Source organism: Coenobita brevimanus, chromosome 3 (assembly GCF_032717465.1).
Source record: "Coenobita brevimanus isolate Jiangsu-jjx chromosome 3, ASM3271746v2, whole genome shotgun sequence".
Classification (NCBI taxonomy): Eukaryota; Metazoa; Arthropoda; class Malacostraca; order Decapoda; family Coenobitidae; genus Coenobita; species Coenobita brevimanus.
The window spans coordinates 470975-487348 of NC_136956.1; the positions used below are offsets into that span (position 1 = coordinate 470975).

General features: G+C 47.4%; 1 protein-coding gene across 1 annotated transcript in view; it reads left to right on the forward strand.

Annotated features, from left to right (window-relative positions):
* The window catches only part of LOC145393800 (uncharacterized), a 33086-nt gene that overhangs the window by 2552 nt on the left and 14160 nt on the right, over nt 1–16374 (forward strand). Inside the window, exons 2-7 of the mRNA XM_080267846.1 lie at nt 36–240; nt 5090–5188; nt 6475–6737; nt 9488–10742; nt 10872–12464; nt 12807–16321. Of these exons, the coding sequence (XP_080123972.1) occupies nt 36–240; nt 5090–5188; nt 6475–6737; nt 9488–10742; nt 10872–12464; nt 12807–16321 (6930 nt within the window). The remainder of the gene's footprint in view (nt 1–35; nt 241–5089; nt 5189–6474; nt 6738–9487; nt 10743–10871; nt 12465–12806; nt 16322–16374) is intronic.

Here is a 16374-nt window from a genome sequence, read left to right on the forward strand (position 1 = left end):
CAGACGGTGGAATGACTGTGTTCTCTCTTCCGCAGGTGGAGTACGCACACGTGGGTGATGTGGGTGGTGTGGAGGGCACGCTGAGAGGCGGTGCAAGCCTGGAGCAGCCCGGGTATGGAACGCACCCGGGTAGACTTGCTCTTCACCAGGCCGCAGCGGGGGGACATGTGGACGTGGTGAGGCTACTGCTGTGTTGGGGCGCTGACACCACCGCCATCAGTGCATTCCCTCAGGACCATGGTTAGTACACACATGGATTTACAGGGACAGGGAGACTATTTTCAACAGATCCATCATTACTTAGCCCTACAACACTAACGAAGGGTGATATTAACCCGTAGGATACTTCTGACATGGATTTACAGGGGAGGGGGAGACTTCAACAGACCCATGAATACTTATCCCTATATTACTAACCAAGGGTGATATTAACCCACAGTAGACTTCCTGGCGTGGATTTACAGGGGAGGGGGAGACTTCAACAGACCCATGCATACTTATCCCTACAGCACTAACCAAGGGTGATATTAACCCACTGTACACTTCCTGGCATGGATTTACAGGGTGGGAGGGGGGACTTCTCAACAGATCCATGATTACCTAGCCCTGCAACACTAACGAAGGGTGATATTAACCCGCACTGGATAGTCACTTAACACTTCACTGTCACGCAGGGTAGGTAGCAGCATGGGGTAGCTTCATTCCACCCCAGACAGTGTAGAGACAGGTGTGGTATGCGGCTCTCGTCCCGGGTTTTTTCCACAGACCCTTGTTCACGTGATTTCCACCCGACGTTAGTGATGCTGGGCTCGTGTTTTCGGGTGGATATCGCCCGACGTTGGCGTTTGTGTATTAATTATCCGTGCTTTCATATTTCCTCGTTTATGAAGTGAACATTAATTTCTGATTGACCGTAGTAACTGACAATAAAAAGAAAAATGTCAAAGAAAAGGGTGAAATGGCTGTCTTAGGAGGGACCCTAAGGGACAGTGAACCGAGAAAGCTGTCATGATGATGATGTGGAGGCTGAAACGATGTGACAGTGACCAAGGCAAAGATTATGAACTTTTGTGCTGAGTAGAGAGTGCCCTCAGCACCATTACCCAGACTGTGTTGACTGCCTTTATGCTTAACTAAGCTGTAATGGCCTTGCAATGTGCCTGCAGGCCTTAGTTAACAATAAAAATAATAATAATAATAATAAAACTAGAAAGGAATAATGCTAGTAATAAGAGGACGGGAGGAAGAGCTAGAAAGGAGACACCAGAATATTTGCACTTCATATCTTACACAAACATTGTTATAGTTCAGTGAAAACAGGAATATCATAATGACTGTTGAGGAGTCTGGTGATGTTTATCCTTGCATTCAAACTCTGTGGTTGATTGAAATATTTATAAAAGAAGGTGGAGGGTCTTGTCATATACCCTCAGCAGATACATTTATATTCAGTTTATCTATCTATCTATTGCCAGACTCCTTAATCCAGTAAAGGGTGGCCACAAACTAATTGCCTCCATGTCGCCCTCTCCCCCGCCATTTCACTGCCCTGCTCCCAGCTCACACCCCCCTTTCTCATATACCACTCCATCCCTTCATCTTAGCCTTGGCCTCCCCCTTCCTCCCCCCCTCTCCACCTCACTCACATACACACTCCTCATCAGTCTCTCACTCTCCATCCTCTCCACATGGCCAAACCACCTTAATGTGTTTCTCCTAATCTTCCTATCACATCCACAACCACAACGCTCCTTCACTTCTCCACCTATAGTACATGCAATAAAATGGGAGGAATTAATAAGATACAGTGCATATAGGAGAGAGAAGTAGCATCAGTTTAGCTGCCTAGCATAGCAGCTCTTGCCACAGCCTAAGACGCTGACATTGCACTGCCTTATCATGGGTCGTGTGGGGTCAGTGAGTGAGGATCAACACGGCCTCTCTCTCTCTCTCATCTTCACATCTTTCCTCTTTCCGTGGCTTGAGTAGTGCATTGTTAGCGACAGTGCTATGATGTAAATATAAACGTATGAAGTGCACAGTGATGAGTAGCAGTGAATGTTGACGATAAATGTAATGTAGAAGAATAGCAAGTATTTGTATGTGTAACTATATCTGTGGATGTGATAGGAAGCGTTAGGAGAAATACATTGAGGTGGTTTGGCCATGTGGAGAGGATGTAGAGTGAGAGACTGACGAGGAGAGTGTATGTGAGTGATGTGGAAGGGGGGAGAGGGAGGGGGAGGCCAAGGATGAGATGGAGGGATGGAATGGAGAGGATGGAGAGTGAGAGACTGACGAGGAAAGTCTATGTGAGTGAGGTGGAGGGGGAGAGGGGGAGGGGGAGGCCAAGGATGAGATGGGGGGATGGAGTGGAGAGGTATATGAGAGAGGGGGGTGTGAGCTGGGAGCAGGGCAGTGAAATGGCGGGGGACAGAGCGACGTGGAGGCGATTTGTTAGTGGCCACCCCGTATGGGATTAAGGCGTCTGGCAATAGATAGATACATAGATGAGTAGTATCCTTCTTGTTGTTACTCCAGGCTTATTGAAACGTGAACTCGGTGGACTAAAGGCTGACATTTGCTTTCTTCTGCAGTCTACCATCGTCCTTTTGGGGGATAGGGAGGGAGTTAAGGGACGTTTTAATAAGTGGGCAGTGGAGCCGCCAGGGTATATCAGTGCCACCACGTGAAGGCGTCTATATTCCTTTTACCTTAACTTGGCCCAGATTTTCGTCCTTAAGAATCTTACCATATTTTACGTTGCCCATTAAAAATAAATAAATAAGGGTGAGAGACTGACGAGGAGAGTGTATGTGAGTGAGGTGCATATGGAGTTACATGGAGAGACAGGCTGACAAATGAGGATATAAAGGAGCGTTGTGGTGTGGATGTGGATGTGATAGGAAGCGTTAGGAGGAACACACTGAGGTGGTTTGGCCATGTGGAGAGGATGGAGGGTGAGAGACTGACGAGGAGAGTGTATGTGAGTGAGGTGCATATGGAGTCACATGGAGAGACAGGCTGACGAATGAGGATATAAAGGAGCGTTGTGGTGTGGATGTGGATGTGATAGGAAGCGTTAGGAGGAACACACTGAGGTGGTTTGGCCGTGTGGAGAGGATGGAGGGTGAGAGACTGACGAGGAGAGTGTATGTGAGTGAGGTGCATATGGAGTCACATGGAGAGACAGGCTGACGAATGAGGATATAAAGGAGCGTTGTGGTGTGGATGTAGATGTGATAGGAAGCGTTAGGAGGAACACACTGAGGTGGTTTGGCCATGTGGAGAGGATGGAGGGTGAGAGACTGACGAGGAGAGTGTATGTGAGTGAGGTGCATATGGAGTCACATGGAGAGACAGGCTGACAAATGAGGATATGAAGGAGCGTTGTGGTGTTGATGTGGATGTGATAGGAAGCGTTATGAGGAACACACTGAGGTGGTTTGGCCATGTGGAGAGGATGGAGGGTGAGAGACTGACGAGGAGAGAGTATGTGAGTGAGGTGCATATGGAGTTACATGGAGAGACAGGCTGACAAATGAGGATATGAAGGCGCGTTGTGGTGTGGATGTGGATGTGATAGGAAGCGTTAGGAGGAACACACTGAGGTGGTTTGGCCATGTGGAGAGGATGGAGGGTGAGAGACTGACGAGGAGAGTGTATGTGAGTGAGGTGCATATGGAGTTACATGGAGAGACAGGCTGACAAATGAGGATATAAAGGAGCGTTGTGGTGTGGATGTGGATGTGATAGGAAGCGTTAGGAGGAACACACTGAGGTGGTTTGGCCATGTGGAGAGGATGGAGGGTGAGAGACTGACGAGGAGAGTGTATGTGAGTGAGGTGCATATGGAGTTACATGGAGAGACAGGCTGACAAATGAGGATATGAAGGAGCGTTGTGGTGTTGATGTGGATGTGATAGGAAGCGTTAGGAGGAACACACTGAGGTGGTTTGGCCATGTGGAGAGGATGGAGGGTCAAAGACTGACGAGGAGAGTGTATGTGAGTAAAGTGGAGGGGGGGAGAGGGAGGGGGAGGCCGAGGATGAGATGGAGGGAGGGAGTGGAGAGGTATATGAGAGGGGGGTGTGAGCTGGGAACAGGGCAGTGAAATGGCAGGGGACAGGGCGACATGGAGGCGATTTGTTTGTGGCCACCCCTTTCGGGATTGAGGCGTCTGGCAATAGATAGATAGATAGATAGAATAAAGTCAATCTGTTTTCAGGTGTCGAAGATTCCTAACCCTTTTCAGTTCAGTTGATGGCCAGGTATAGTCAGATTGGAGGGTCGATTTGGCTAGTAACCAAGGAGACTCATGCCTACCTGTAACAAAGGCATATCGAAATTCATGCACAAACCGGTTATATAGCTCTTCATCCTTTCCATAGCTCCTCTTCGTGACTAGCACCATAGTTTTGCGTTCAGGGAGAGACGGCAGGCAAGTTAGAGTGAAGAGAGAACATGGCGTAAAATTACCGCCTCTCCAGTTGAATATTGTAGCGAGAGATTAACACTAGAATATGATGCTAGTCACGAAGAAGTGCTATGGAAAGAATGTAGAGCCATAGTCGTATTTTACCACTGAGCTGCGTAAAATAAGCTGCAAAAGGACGAAAATCTTAGGCAAGTTAAAATGAAAGTGAACTGTACTGTAGATGATATGGTTCAGAATAAGGTACTAGTCACGAAGAAGTGCAGTGGAAAGGATGTAGAGCCGTAGTACTATTCTGCCACTGAGCTACGTGAAATAAAAGACGAAAATCAGGCCGAATTAAGGTGGAAGAACTGTATTTCCCACCTAATGATCTTTGCCTATCTTCTCTCTCTCTCTCCAGGTGCCCCAGCCGTCAAATTAAGGTGAACGAATTATATTTCCCACCTATTGATCTTTGCCTATCCTCTCTCTCTCGCCATCTCCAGGTGCCCCAGCTGTCAAATTAAGGTGAACGAATTATATTTCCCACCTAATGCTCTTTGCCCATCCTCTCTCTCGCCATCTCCAGGTGCCCCAGCCGTCAAATTAAGGTGAACGAATTATATTTCCCACCTAATGCTCTTTGCCCATCCTCTCTCTCGCCATCTCCAGGTGCCCGCGCCGTGCATTTGGCTGCGGAGGGAGGGTACACAAGAACACTGGTGGAGCTCATGAAGGCGGGCGCTGACCTCAACTGCTTCGATGCTAATGGTGGGTGACCTTATGTATCTGTTTGTTTACATCTATCTATCTCTAGCCCGGCGCCCTAATCCCGCAAAGGGTGGCCGCAGACAAAACGCCTCTATCTATATCTGTCTGTCTATAGCCCGACGCCCTAATCTCGCAAAAGGTGGCCGCAGACAAAACGCCTCCAAATCACTGTCACCCACCATTTGACTGCCCTCCCCTCAACTCACTCCCCCCTCCCTCATATAGCTCTCAACTCCATCCCTCCACCTCATCCTCGGTCTTCCCCTTATCTAACCCATTTTAAGTGGTGTATTGATTGATTACACTTCAAATTCCTGGCAGCGTAAGGGGCGGCTCAGTCAGCATTATGTCTTATCTTGCATCATTTATTCGTTTCCTGCTACTGCCACGCCCACACCAGCAGACAGCCGCCCCCCTGCACCTCTCAGTACTCTTGTAGTGACGGCTATTCACAAACAACATTGTACACTTTGGAGAGGATGAAGATTGAGAGACTGACGAGGAGAGTGTATGTGAGTGAGGTGGAGGGGGAAGAGGGATGGATGAGATGGAGGGATGGAATGGAGAGACAGAGAGAGACGGGGGATGTGAGCCGGGAGCAGGGCAGTGAAATGGCGGGGGGACAGGGCGACGTGGAGGCGATTTGTTTGTGGCCACCTCTTTCGGGATTAGGGTGTCTGGCGATAGATAGATAGATAGATAGACTGTACACATCGTATTCTGAAATGAAATGCAGATCTTGTATTCTGAAGTAATATACACGTCATAGTTTTAGTTGAGATACATAACCGCACTGAGTTGAAATAATATCTTGAGTTAAAATACATCTATCCGTCTCTCTGTCGCCAGATGCCGTAATCCCGTAAGGGGTGGCCACAAACAAAGTGCCTCCATGTCGCCCTGTCCCTCGCCATTTCACTGCCCTGCTCCCGGCTCACATTCCCCTCTCTCATATACCTCTCCACTCCATCCCTCCATCTCATCCTTGGCCTCCCCCTTCCTCTATATCTGTATTCTGAGATGCCACGTAGGGTTTGTCAGGCTGAAGAATAACATCGTCTGCGGGAAGAGTAAGGACTAAACCTCAAAGTGTACGGATGCCAAGGGTGAGATGGAGGGATGGAGTGGAGAGGTATATGAGGGAGGGGGGTGTGAGCTGGGAGCAGGGCAGTGAAATGGCGGGGGACAGGGCGACATGGAGGCGATTTGTCTGTGGCCTCCCCTTACGGGATTAAGGCGTCTGGCAATAGATAGATAGTGAACGGTTTCAATCCTTCCCTCGCCAGGCCTGCGTCCCATCCACCGAGCCACACTGTGGGGGCGGTGTGGGGTGCTGCGGATGCTTCGAAACTGTGGGTATGACCTCTCTGCACGCACGCTGACCTGGGCCACGCCACTGCACCTGGCCGCGGCGAACGGTGACCTGTGGACGGTGCGGTGGCTGGTGGACAACGGAGCCAGGCTGGATCTGACGGACCAGCGAGGCCGCATCCCACTGCACCACCCCAATGTTAGGTTCCACAGGGAGATCCAGAGCTACCTCTATGCGGTGAGTGCTGCACTGGTGACTGTAGCTGTGGTACTGGTAGGTGTAGCACTGCATTGGTACTGGTAGGTGTAGTACTGCATTGGTACTGGTAGGTGTAGCACTGCATTGGTACTGGTACTGGTAGGTGTAGTACTGCATTGGTACTGGTACTGGTAGGTGTAGTACTGCATTGGTATTGGTACTGGTAGGTGTAGTACTGCATTGGTACTGGTACTGGTAGGTGTAGTACTGCATTGGTATTGGTACTGGTAGGTGTAGTACTGCATTGGTATTGGTACTGGTAGGTGTAGTACTGCATTGGTATTGGTACTGGTAGGTGTAGTACTGCATTGGTATTGGTACTGGTAGGTGTAGTACTGCATTGGTACTGGTACTGGTAGGTGTAGTACTGCATTGGTACTGGTACTGGTAGGTGTAGTACTGCATTGGTATTGGTACTGGTACTGGTAGGTGTAGTACTGCATTGGTACTGGTACTGGTAGGTGTAGTACTGCATTGGTATTGGTACTGGTAGGTGTAGTACTGCATTGGTATTGGTACTGGTAGGTGTAGTACTGCATTGGTACTGGTACTGGTAGGTGTAGTACTGCATTGGTACTGGTACTGGTAGGTGTAGTACTGCATTGGTATTGGTACTGGTACTGGTAGGTGTAGTACTGCATTGGTACTGGTACTGGTAGGTGTAGTACTGCATTGGTACTGGTACTGGTAGGTGTAGTACTGCATTGGTATTGGTACTGGTAGGTGTAGTACTGCATTGGTATTGGTACTGGTAGGTGTAGTACTGCATTGGTACTGGTACTGGTAGGTGTAGTACTGCATTGGTATTGGTACTGGTAGGTGTAGTACTGCATTGGTACTGGTACTGGTAGGTGTAGTACTGCATTGGTATTGGTACTGGTAGGTGTAGTACTGCATTGGTATTGGTACTGGTAGGTGTAGTACTGCATTGGTACTGGTAGGTGTAGTACTGCATTGGTATTGGTACTGGTACTGGTAGGTGTAGTACTGCATTGGTACTGGTACTGGTAGGTGTAGTACTGCATTGGTATTGGTACTGGTAGGTGTAGTACTGCATTGGTATTGGTACTGGTAGGTGTAGTACTGCATTGGTACTGGTACTGGTAGGTGTAGTACTGCATTGGTACTGGTACTGGTAGGTGTAGTACTGCATTGGTACTGGTACTGGTAGGTGTAGTACTGCATTGGTACTGGTACTGGTAGGTGTAGTACTGCATTGGTACTGGTACTGGTAGGTGTAGTACTGCATTGGTATTGGTACTGGTAGGTGTAGTACTGCATTGGTATTGGTACTGGTACTGGTAGGTGTAGTACTGCATTGGTATTGGTATTGGTACTGGTAGGTGTAGTACTGCATTGGTATTGGTACTGGTAGGTGTAGTACTGCATTGGTATTGGTACTGGTAGGTGTAGTACTGCATTGGTATTGGTACTGGTAGGTGTAGTACTGCATTGGTATTGGTACTGGTAGGTGTAGTACTGCATTGGTATTGGTACTGGTAGGTGTAGTACTGCATTGGTACTGGTACTGGTAGGTGTAGTACTGCATTGGTATTGGTACTGGTAGGTGTAGTACTGCATTGGTACTGGTAGGTGTAGTACTGCATTGGTATTGGTACTGGTAGGTGTAGTACTGCATTGGTATTGGTACTGGTACTGGTAGGTGTAGTACTGCATTGGTACTGGTACTGGTACTGGTAGGTGTAGTACTGCATTGGTACTGGTACTGGTAGGTGTAGTACTGCATTGGTACTGGTACTGGTAGGTGTAGTACTGCATTGGTACTGGTACTGGTACTGGTAGGTGTAGTACTGCATTGGTATTGGTACTGGTAGGTGTAGTACTGCATTGGTATTGGTACTGGTACTGGTAGGTGTAGTACTGCATTGGTACTGGTACTGGTAGGTGTAGTACTGCATTGGTACTGGTACTGGTACTGGTAGGTGTAGTACTGCATTGGTATTGGTACTGGTAGGTGTAGTACTGCATTGGTACTGGTACTGGTAGGTGTAGTACTGCATTGGTACTGGTACTGGTAGGTGTAGCACTGCACTGGTACTGGTACTGGTAGGTGTAGTACTGCCTTGGTGGTACTGGTAGGTGTAGTTGTACTCCATAACAAGTACACTGAAGGTACACACCTGCTTAGTCGTTGTTTATGTTGATTCTTAACCCTGGTATCAAACCCATCGACCACAGGTAAGCTAGTGAGCTGTGTGGATCCGTCGTACAGGTGCAGTGTAGTACATAGACCGTTCAGGGATGGGCTTTCCCCTGTGGTAGAGTGTGCCCCACCACAGTTGCACCCGGGTCCTTGCCACGGCCTGGTGTGGCGAAATATGTGGTGGTACTTGCGAGCTGAAGCAACATAAAAGAGTTACTTCATAGCAGAGACAAATCTTTATAAAATCAGTTAGTAGCCAAAAGAACTTAGATTAATAAGTAGCCAAAAGAACTTAGATTAATAGGTTACCTAAAACTATAGTTCTTTTACACTAACTTGGCACACATTTCCATCCTTTTTCAACTTCAAGCATCTCTGTGGCAGAAAAAAAAGAAAGTGCTGCCCCTGCATATCCTTTCCATAGCACTGCTTCATGACTAGCATCATATTCTGGAATTAATCTATTGTTACAAGGCATTGTAGATGAAGGGATAGCAATAATAAGCCAGGCTTGAGTAAAAAGAGTATGTGAAGCTACTTGTTGCAATGGAGTCCTTTTCAACAGGTGCATCGAGGCCAACAGCCCTATCAGTACCAGCGCTTTGTCAGACCCTACCAAACTCGGAATCAGTACTACCGACCGTACCGGGGACAGTACCGGTCGTGGCAGGGCTGGCCAAAGCAGTACCGGCCGAGGCAGTATGCAGGCCGGCAGGTATACAGGCCCCTTGGTAAGCGACCCATCTCAAAATTGTCGCCTGCACCCCGCCGTAGCATTGCCTCCACCGCCACACCATCACCTGTTGGGGAGGCAGTTGCTGGGGAATCACTACTAAACGACACAACTACTAAATATGGTGAATTATCAACACTGGAGGACCTGACTACAAGCTCTACCGGACCGTCAACAGTACCAGACTTAACCACCAGTTCTGTTGGAGGATCTGTGGAATATCCAACCACTAGTTCCGTCACAGCACCAATAGCAGAAGAACTGGTCACTCATTCTCTTGGCACATCGACGGAAGACTCGACCGCTAGTTCATTTGCAGCATCAACAGTGGAAGACTCGGGCTATAGCTCCATTGCAGCGTCCGTGGAGGATTCAACCACTAGTTCTCTCGGCCCACCAGCAGTGAATGACATGACGGTGAGTTTCGCTGGCACGTCAACAGCGGAAAACTCAGACTTCACTTCTGTCACAGGAAATGAGACTTCGGATGACTTCGGCGACCACACTCATGATGGACAGGAGGAGAGCCCAGCGAGTATTATCCAGACGAATACAGTTCAAGAGGAAGAGGAGGTATGGACCCAAGAAACAGGGCCACAGATTGATGTGGGAAGAATCGGAAGCATCGATAAGACACACAAGGTGACGATTGAGCGACCGATCGTTGATGTAACTGAGAGCATCGTAGGTGTTGGTGGTAGTGGTGATGGCAGCGAGAACGTCAAGCAGGAAGTGTGGGAACAGCTTGATGTAATTCAGTCAGGCACAGAAAGAAAAATGGCAAGTATATGGCAAGGGGATAATGTCTGGACAGGCGAGGAAGTATGCGGCACAACAAAGGACAAAAAACCAATGGAGGAGCAGCTCAGTGAAGACCCTAAGGCAGGAACGGAGAAGAAAGTTGCATCACACGACCAAGAAGAGTACACACCCAAGAATGTTCCAAATGGTGAATACGAGGCAGAGAAGGAAAGCCTTGGAGTGATCACCAGCTATGACAGTTGTGAAATGAAAGAATCTGAGCACATAAATGGGGAGAACATAGACAGGAATTCTTCAAACATAGACCAGGTCACCTTAAATAACCGTGAACAAAACCAAGCAGAGAGGAAGGCATTTTCAAGGGCTGAAAAACAGAGAGCGCTCGTCAATGGCATTAGCTCAACAATCGATTCTGGTGTTGAGTTTGAAGATGATGATGAGAAAATGCAAGCAGAAAAAGAAGTGGAAGAACTAAAGGAAGATAAGATGAAGGTTGAAAGACTAAAAAGTGGGGAAGGCAAGAAAGAACAAAACATAACAGACTTCACACAAGATTATTTGAAACCTGCGATATCAGAGAACGAGGTGAAACCAGAAATATCGGAGAATGAACTGAAACCTGTAATATCAGAGAACAATCATAAACCTGCAAGTTCAAAGCACGAGAGACGGCGTGATGAGTGTAGCAAAAGTGATCCGGCCACTGAATATTCTAAGGATCATGAGCACAGACCAGAGGAGACTGCAACAACTACGACTGAAGCTGCTAAGTCTGATGTCAAAGAAGCTTCTAGCATCAACGAAATCAAAGTGGAAACTCGAGACTTTGCAGAATCAAAAGCTCAGGATTCTGGAGCAACGGGAGAGGAGGGAGGTGAAAGCGATGGGTGGACGACGGTTGGGAAAAGCAGAAAATCCAAAAAAGAAAAGCGCAAGAGAAATAAGGACGCCAAAGCATCCTCACCACCGCCAACATCAATTGAAGACGCGAAAGACGAACCACAGAATGAAAGGTTGTCGCTGCCGGAAGAGACAGTGAGACTAATAATTGAGCTACCTGAAATTACGAAGAACTTAGTGACTGGGGCTTCTGAAACTTCAAAGACTGCGGTAACTGAGGCATCCCAATACACGACTTCGTTGCTGATTGAGTCTTCCACTAGCCACAACGACATCCAGGTGCTGTCGGACCTGATGGAGAATTTAGCCGTGTCAGAAGCGGGAAGGGAAGGTGGGGAGAGCAAGAAAGGGAAAGATCGAGGTAAAGTTGGAGAGGAAACGCCGAGGAAAAAGAAAGGCGGAAAGAAAGGCAACAAGTCTAAGGCGAAAGGACAAATGGAGAAGACGCACAGTATCGTGAACTCTGAGTCAAAGCTGGACCCTTCGGCAACAGTGCAGGAAAAACAGCGAATAAAAAACGACATTCCAAACGGGGTCATTTCCACTGCCATCCAAGACGAAAAACGGCAGCTTGATAATGAACTTCCAAATGGAGTGGATGAAAATAACGCCGGGAGACAAGATTGGGAGAATAATAACTTGGGGCAATCTTCTGATGCTGGTAAACTCGATCAGATGGTAAATCACACTATAAGCGGAGATACGAAGCGAGTCATAACTAGACCAGAAGATGCCAGAGTGGTGGAAACAAAGTCAGAAGTGACTGAAAGTGAGACAGAGGAACCAGAAATCAGATCGAAGAAAACTGGGGACGCTGAGGAAGACCTTGTGGAAACAGAGGAAAATGAGGAATTTCTGGAGGCGGCAGAGGAACTGATAGAGGAGTCAGAGGATAATCTGAAGGAAACTGGAAAATGCCTCAAAGAAATGGAGGGACGCCTTGAAGAGACAGGGGAGTTTCTCAGGGAGCAGAAAGGAGACCTGGTGGAAAGTGAGGGAGTGCTGAAGGAATGGGAGAGACTTCCTAGTAAACTGGAGGGAATTCTCGATGAAACAGAGGCATTCGCGGAGGCAGCGGAGAACAGCTCGGTGGAAACACAGGAGCATCTTCGAGACCTGGAGGAAATTCATCGGGAGGTGGATCATTGTAGAGTGGAGGCGGAGGAAAGCTGTGTGAGAACGGGGAGGCTTTTGGAGGTGACTGAGGAGCAATTGGAAGAAGTGGAGAGATTTGAGCTGGATGAGGCAAGAGTGGAGGAGGAAGAGAGAAGAGTGGAGAAAGAAGCAGTGGAAGAGAGGAGAGGAGTGGAGGAGAAGACGAAAGCGGAGAAGGAAGAGACCAAAGAAGAGGAAAGAGGAGAGAAGGAAGGTAAAAAAGATGAGGAAAAAGGAAGAAGGAAGGAGGAACAGGAGACAAAAGTGGCAGCGTTACAGAAGCCAGAAGAGACAGCCGTACTTATGCAACCTGTGGCGGATGCTGTCAAAGAAGATGCCAAACTAGAACCAAAGGCAGAGGAAAGTGAAACAGCCAAACCTAGCACAGAGAAACAAAAGAAAAGCAAGCATAAGAAAAAGAAACATGCCTCGAAAGATCCAGCACAGCCTCCCCTGAAGCACGAAGAAACTGTTGAAGCAGCGGATCATAGCATACCGGAGCACCAGATGGATGTGTGCAGTACTGATATCACAGAGGGTCAAGATGTACATGAGAATGAACAGCCCAAAGAAACGAAGAAGGTTGAAGGCTTTGCACCGTCAGAGATGAGTAGCGATGCAGATGCAACAGCACGTACCGGCAAGAAGAAAAAGAAAGGAAAGAAAGGTAAAAACAAGCAGGTTGAGTCGTGTATTGAAACTCCATCATTGACCATACAACCAGGAGATGACCAAGAGGAAATCAAGGACGCTGAATGGGAAATCGTATCCAAGCGTCAAAAAGGCAAAAAGCGCAACAGATCCAAGAAGGAAGGGGAAGCGAAGGAAGGTTCGGAAGAGACTGTATCCCTCCCTGACCAGCTCACACATGAAGTCAGCACAACATCCGTGGCAACACACCTGAAAGAAGACCACCAGACTCCTAAAGACGCTGAGGACCTGTTGAAGGTGGATGCTGATGAAGTAGAGGCTGGAGCTGGTGAGTTTACTGAAGTGGCTGAAACGAAGATGAAAGACGAAACAGAAAAAGAGGAAGCAGAGATGGAGGCACCAACGGAAGATGAAACAGAAGAGGATGAAGCTGCTGATGTAGAATTGTTAGCATGTGTAGAAAATGAAGTAGTAAAGGATGCGGTGTCAGATGGAAAGATGACAACGCCGACAGAAGATGAAATGGAAAAAAATGAAGTTGAAGGAGAAAAGGTGGAAGCTCTGACAGTAGACGATGTGGGAAAGGAAGGTGAAGTAACAGGGGCAGCGATTGGTATGCTGTTGACTAAAGAAGGAGAGAGAGAATCGTTTACAGAAGCTCTGGTGAAGAATGATGTGGAAAGAGAGGCTGAAGTGACACACTCATCAGCAGCAGAAGACCTGAAACAAGAAACTGAAACACAGGAACCCGAATTTGCCATGACATCAACAGAAATGGAAGCAGCAGAACCAAAAGAAGTGGTCCAGGAAATTGAACTGGTGGAAACATCAACACCAGAAAAAGTTAAGCAAGAGACTGACTTGATGGAACTTAAAACAGACGTCACAGATGTGGAAATGGGTGACTCAGAGGTGGAAATTGTGATGTCAGAACCAAAACAGGAAACTGATAAGGAGCTGAAGGCAGGGACGGCAGTGGATCAGGTCAAAGCCGCAGAGTCAGAAGTCAATATTCCTTTAACAGAAGAAACTAGAGAGGAACGTGTTGAAGTTAAAGCCCAAGTAAAAGAAAAGGGTTTTGAAATTAAGATTTCTCCAGAAGAGAAGGCAACAGACAAGGACTTCAAAGTAAATATCCCATCAGCAGAAGAAATTACAAAGAAACTTCAGGTTAAGCAAGTTCTTGAGGGTCAGAAGTATGACACAGACTTGCCCGAAGGAAATCGCATCAAGGAAGAAAACATAGGGAAACAGAATATCTTCTTAGGCGGAAGTGAGAACAGAAAAGCGACAGAGAAGGAAGGAACACTTAGCAGAAAAGCCAAGAGGAAGAACGAGCAACGCAGGAGACACAGACAACCTTTGGAGTCACGGTTCATCCTGTCGGCAGTCTTAAGAGAGTACGGGAGAAAAGAAACGAAAAGAGGGAGTCAGGATTTGAAAATGCAACCAACGAAAGACGGAAAACTGGGGAGAAAGCTGGGCAGGGGCCATGCACACTACAAGGAAAACAGGATGGAAACTCGCGCGTCAAAGAAAGGTCAGTCAAAGAAGAAAAAGTCCATCGATAAAGTAAGAGTAAAAGATGAAGCCAAGAGCAAGACAGACGGTGCCAAGGAAGAACAGATCCCACATATACTGGAGGACCAAGAGGCACAAACTGAAAGTAAGGCAGAGGAAGACACAAACCAGAAGGGAATCGGAATCCTAAATCTGCCACCACTGGAGAAGTCCTGGAGCGACACAGCAGAGATTGAAGCAGTTGAAGAAAACCATGAAGACGTGCATGACCAGAACCTCCAGCCACTGAGCAGTGAGAGAAACAAAGTGACAGTGAAAGAGGTGATTGAAGAAATCGATGATGAATTCAGCCATATACAACTGCGTCCTCAGTGGCAGCAGTGGGAAAAGATGTTAGAAGCCAGGGAAGCACTCGACCAGAAACTGAAAGCCCAAGAGGCACGGGGAAAGGAGGCAGTAGAGAAGGAAGCTCCTGAAGGAAACGATGAGGAGACGTGCCAGTCTCAACAAGAGCCTGTGTGCCAGTACTGGGAAGAAATGGTGGAAGTGAATCATGGGGAAACAGACGGCCCAGAAACTGAAGAACTACAGCGGAACAAAACTGCGGAGAGTAAAGATCTTGAGGGCTATGATGAGGGAGCATCCGGGCTACAGTTACGTCCTCAGCGGGCAGAAACGATGGAAGCAAACCACAAAGAAATGCTCGACCAGAAGCAGGAAAGAGAGGGACCACGCGCAAACGAAGCACTTGAATCGAACCTGGGGAAACTTGTCCTGCAAATAAGACTGGGAGAAAAAGAGACTGGCTTAGGAATAGCTGTACCTCCACTGAAACTCGTAGGAACTGAGGAGAATGAAGCAGAGGTGAAACTGGTCGAGGAAGAGAGGACCGGACCAGCGGAGAATGAAGCAGAGAACAAAGCAGGGAATGAGGCAATTGAAACGTTACCGAAACTGTTAGAAAATGAGGAGAATGAAGCAGAAGTGACATTAATCAAGGAAGAGGGCAGTAAAGCAGAGGAGAAAGCAACACGTGAAACTTTGGTGAAACTGGGATCAGGAGAGGAAAGGGAAATGCTCGAATCCACAGCAGAACATGAACCACAAGAAAAGGAGATAAAAACGGGAGAGAAAGGAAAAGAGGAAGAGGCTGAAGAACGAGGGAAGAACAGAGAACAGGAAGGAGAAATAGAACAAGCACAGGAGGAAGAAGAAGAGCAAACACGGGAAGAGAAGGAGGAACAAACACATGAAGAGGAGGAAGAACAAACACAGGAAGAAGAGGAAGAACAAATACAGGAAGAAGAGGAAGAAAAAACACAGGAAGAAGAGGAAGAAGAACAAACACAGCAGGAAGAAGAGCAAACATGGGAAGAGAAGGAGGAACAAACACATGAAGAGGAGGAAGAAAAAACACATGAAGAGGAAGAACAAACACAGGAAGAGGAAGAACAAACACAGGAAGAGAAGGAAAAACTAACACAGGAAGAGGAGGAAAAAACACAGGATGAAGAAGAAGAAAAAACACAGGAAGAGGAAAAGTCACATGAGGAAGAGAAGGAAGAAAAAACACAGGAAGAAGAAAAAACACATGAAGAAAAAACACAGGAAGAAGAAAAAACACAGGAAGAAGAAAAAACACAGGAAGATAAAACACAGGAAGATAAAACACAGGAAGAAGAAAAAACACAGGAAGATAAAACACAGGAAGAAGAAAAAACACATGAGGA